The following is a 4,199-nucleotide window of genomic DNA, read 5'->3' on the forward strand; positions in this document are numbered from 1 at the left end:
TATTATCATAACAATGAGTAATAAACATGGTTGCAGAAAAGCACAGTTTAAACCTACAACAAATGTTATTCTGATATTTATTGAGATTGGTTTATACTTAAGTGCAAGGAAGCTGATACACATAAATGACTATGGATTATTTCTAATCACTACTGTGCACAACAACTTAACAATATTTTTACAGGTACTAAGAACCTCAAAAATCTGAGATAAAAATTTGCAACACATAAAATTTAAAGAAGGTAGCCTCTATACTTTAAAACGGATTAAACCTAAATACAAATAACTGATATACATACTTTACTGTAAGACTGGAAATGAATAGTACGAAAATATAACTAAATTTTGCTTATATAACTGAAAATTGAACTAACCAACAAACGCAGAAAGGAGTACGATTCTATACCTCTAAAAATCAATAAGAAGTCTTACAAGTTAATCACAACACGTTTTGTTATATTTATGTGAATTAGTAAATTAAAACTATAAGAATATTTCTGATAAAAAAAAGACAAAACATGTTGCAAATGCCACTAATTAACATATAAGTTAAAAAACTGGCATTAACATGGTACATAAACTTGTCCAGATTGTACTTGTAATATCTGTAGAATATCTCATTCATTTATAAGGATATGTCAATACAAATGGGCAATCCGACATTATCACACTACCCAAAACTAATTCGAATTTTGGAGTAGCTCAAGCTAATTAACATAATATTGTTAAGATTTGGGTCAATAGTTTTTTTCTTTTTTAAATAGAATTTAAGTTTCACCACTTATTTTTTATTGGAGTTCAATAATTACTTTGCCTTTTATTTCTATCACATCATGCCTATTTTATTGAAATATCTTCATAAATGAATAAGATATTTAAAAATATTGTACATATTCCCTAGGCAGGTGAATATATCACTTTAAATGAAGATGGGCTTCATAAACACATTTAATGCAACTTGTATGAAAAACTGAACCAAGTTTTGTAATTAAGTCATCCCTAGATAAAGAACACTTCAGTCAATGTTAACACTGAGGTCATGCTCAGTAATCAGCATTTGTTGAACCAGTCCATCTGATTACAGAAAAGTACATTTTACATTGTTTTCTTTATTTAGTTCCTCTTTTTTGCAGCCTAACTTAGTCATTTTAAATGTGACTGTGAATTATTGGATGTTATTTTTCCAACAAGTCTGTTTGTGTTTGAGTCCTTAAAGATGTAGTTAAACTTTTGCACAATATGTCCCACCTTATCACCTTTCACACCAGGAAATCCAGGTGGTCCATGGACACCAGGTTGTCCTTCACGTCCAGGGTTTCCAATTGGGCCTGGTGGTCCTTGATCTCCTTTATCACCTAAGATAAAAAGCAAACATCTATACTGTTGAACCATAAATAAGATGTTGTTTTTGCATATCATGACCTTTTACATTCAAACTTTTATTAAAAAACTTTATTATCAATCTATGTCCATAAAATGCACATTAATATGTAGTTTGGAGTTCAAGTACACAATATTTAGTTTTACTTCTTAATTTCACAAAAAGAAATATCTAAAAAATTCCCAATCTTCATTTTGTCCGTGTTATATGATGCATCTCAACTCAAAATTTTCTGATATCAAAAATAGGCTGCTGCAGTTTCCAAATGATGAAAAACCAAAGCTATACATAATTAAAAGGAAGAATCAAAAAGTTGAACTTCCAGCATTTTTGGTTTGCAAAGATATCAATAAATTTGTAAAACCCACCGTAGAAGCCTCTCCCCTCTTTCTCTCTGATTTTCAAGATTGTTCGATAATCAGCTTTAAATGGTTGATGGACATGTTTATAACCAAGCAATAGCTAGAGCAGATCCTATTCTACTTGAATCCACCTCTTGTTATCTTAAATTTACATCATTTTTCACTCCTTAGATGCCTCTCATCTGATTAGCATTGTGGTACTATTCCAAACTTCTAAGACAATTTTTTAAACCATTTAGAGCTTACTTAGAAATTCAAGTAAATTACAGTAGTTTTGGGGCATTCTGTTCTGATGATTGATATATTTTTGTATTCTCACAAAACATATCTGAAAGCTACCTTATTCTATTATGGACAATAACACTTGTGAGACTCAATGAAGTTTACATATAAAGATCTAAAATTTTTTACTTGAGTGTAAGTGAGCTTAAGTATGCAGTATGTGTTACGAATCCTTGTATGTATGTATATATTTTACTTATTGTTCCATATTTTTTAACAAAAACAACTGAAGTATAAAAATGGGAAACTTCATCATAGTCTAACAAAACTTCATTAAAATAGCATAACCAAACATAATATTTAGGGACAACATGGGACCTGTTTGTCCATGTAGGCTGTCTCATCCACAAAACTAAACTAAAATGAAAAAGAAAAACCTTCAACATCAACTTCTGTCATTCATATACTTGTCAAGTTTTCTCTTAACTCTCTCCACATGGGCTCAGTCAATTTGACCAACCACATGACCTTTTTGTACTCGTTTAAAGTCTTTATAGATTTAATACCTATAACTTTGAATATATTGTGTATATCTTCACAAAATTTGGCAGTCTTTCAGTTAACATTATAAGTCTTTCACAAACAAAAAATCACATTTTTAGTGAAGTATTTTTAATAAACTAAAATAAAGATTCGTCCATAAATATATTGATTATTTGTTTTGAATAATCCATGTACAAAGTGACTTTCATGTTAAGATTAAAAATACTTTTCTTTATCTCAAAAATCCCAGATTTCATTTGTGTAATCTCTAAAACCTTCTAAATACATTTCAAATATTTGTTCTCAGTAAAACTTTATATTTTATCTCTTATTTTCTCTACCCTAACTCTGTACAAGGTTGTTCAATTTGACTGATCTTGTAACCTCTCCCCCCAAATCTAAATTACCCTCCTTTTCTTTCTTCAATGGCTTCAAATGTAGCATGAAACTACATTCGTTTATCCTAACTAGCTTTAAACACATATAGTATACATCAACTTATAATTAACTTTTATTGTTTTATTGCTCTTTGAACTGTTTCTAACTACTATTTGTGCCATTATAAGTTGTAAGTCACTTAGGGAACATGCAGCTCATGTTACACTATGAAATTACATTACCCATGAGCTGTTTTGAGCTGCTGGCACACGTGCCTTGTGAAACATTTTTCTTATATAATTATTGTTTATTTTACCTAATCTAACCTTAACTAACCTAAGTGAATATCTCTTTTTACATTTTAGTTACTTTTATAAAAATAAATAAAGTATAAACATGAAAAACAAGAAATAACTATCACTGTTTACTATCGATGACACTTAACCATACTTTTTTTTAAACTAATGGTAATAGTACATTAAATAATTTTTATGTAATTGAATAATGCACCAAAGAAAATAGACTAATAACATGCAAAAAGTAGACAATTTCCTCTAACAATCACAATTTTTCTGGCTTTCTAACAATGCGACAAGAACCATTAGAAATGCATCCAAGCTAGCCGTTGTGATTCCCGTGGGAACCAAAGTTGAAGTACAAGTGAAATTGACTATTCTGTGTTCAGAACACAACATTATACAATACTTTCTTTGACAGATGAAAACCTGGACTTTCTCTTCCTTATAGGTAATATATAATCAAATGTAAGAGAGAACTATTAACAAATCCTGTAAGAGAGGATGTAACAGGTAGGTGTAGTCGGAAGTGTCTGATTTTCTACATGACAGCTATGTAACCAACCAATATTGAGAGCTATAGAAAATTATGGTTTATATGAGCAATGTCGATTTTATAGTGAGTAATTTACATTTAATTTTGTAGTTTCCTGGGGAAGGGGGATAAAATAGAGATGAGAAAATACCTAGAGAAAATGTGTCACACTAGGGAAAATTCAGAATTATTTTTAAATAATGGCTTATAAAATTATGAACTTAAAACTTATATACTATTAAAATATGGATTATTAACTAAAATTTTATGCTATACTAATTGGTATAACATAAACAAAAAATAGTTTAATAACATCTTGAATGTAAGACACTAAAACCTTGTGTCATGCGCAGTAAAAAAATACCTGGAACAGGAGGGTTAAAGTCCCTTAAAATGACTGCCTTACAACATCTGAAGACAACCATTCCAAAAGCCAACCTACCCTGTTAGAAGAATGAAATTGTCTTAGCTGAGATGACTTC

The 4,199-nt window shown here is 29.9% G+C and overlaps 1 protein-coding gene across 3 annotated transcripts in view; it reads right to left on the bottom strand.

Moving 5' to 3' along the window:
* Positions 1-4,199, bottom strand: part of LOC106464694 (collagen alpha-2(IV) chain-like) — a 168,913-nt gene that overhangs the window by 63,925 nt on the left and 100,789 nt on the right. For all 3 annotated transcript variants that reach the window (XM_022392462.1, XM_022392463.1, XM_022392464.1), the window contains one exon: positions 1,249-1,355. In XM_022392462.1, coding sequence (XP_022248170.1) covers positions 1,249-1,355 — 107 coding nt within the window. The remainder of the gene's footprint in view (positions 1-1,248; positions 1,356-4,199) is intronic.

Source organism: Limulus polyphemus, unplaced genomic scaffold (genome assembly GCF_000517525.1).
Source record: "Limulus polyphemus unplaced genomic scaffold, Limulus_polyphemus-2.1.2 Scaffold1721, whole genome shotgun sequence".
Taxonomy (NCBI): Eukaryota; Metazoa; Arthropoda; class Merostomata; order Xiphosura; family Limulidae; genus Limulus; species Limulus polyphemus.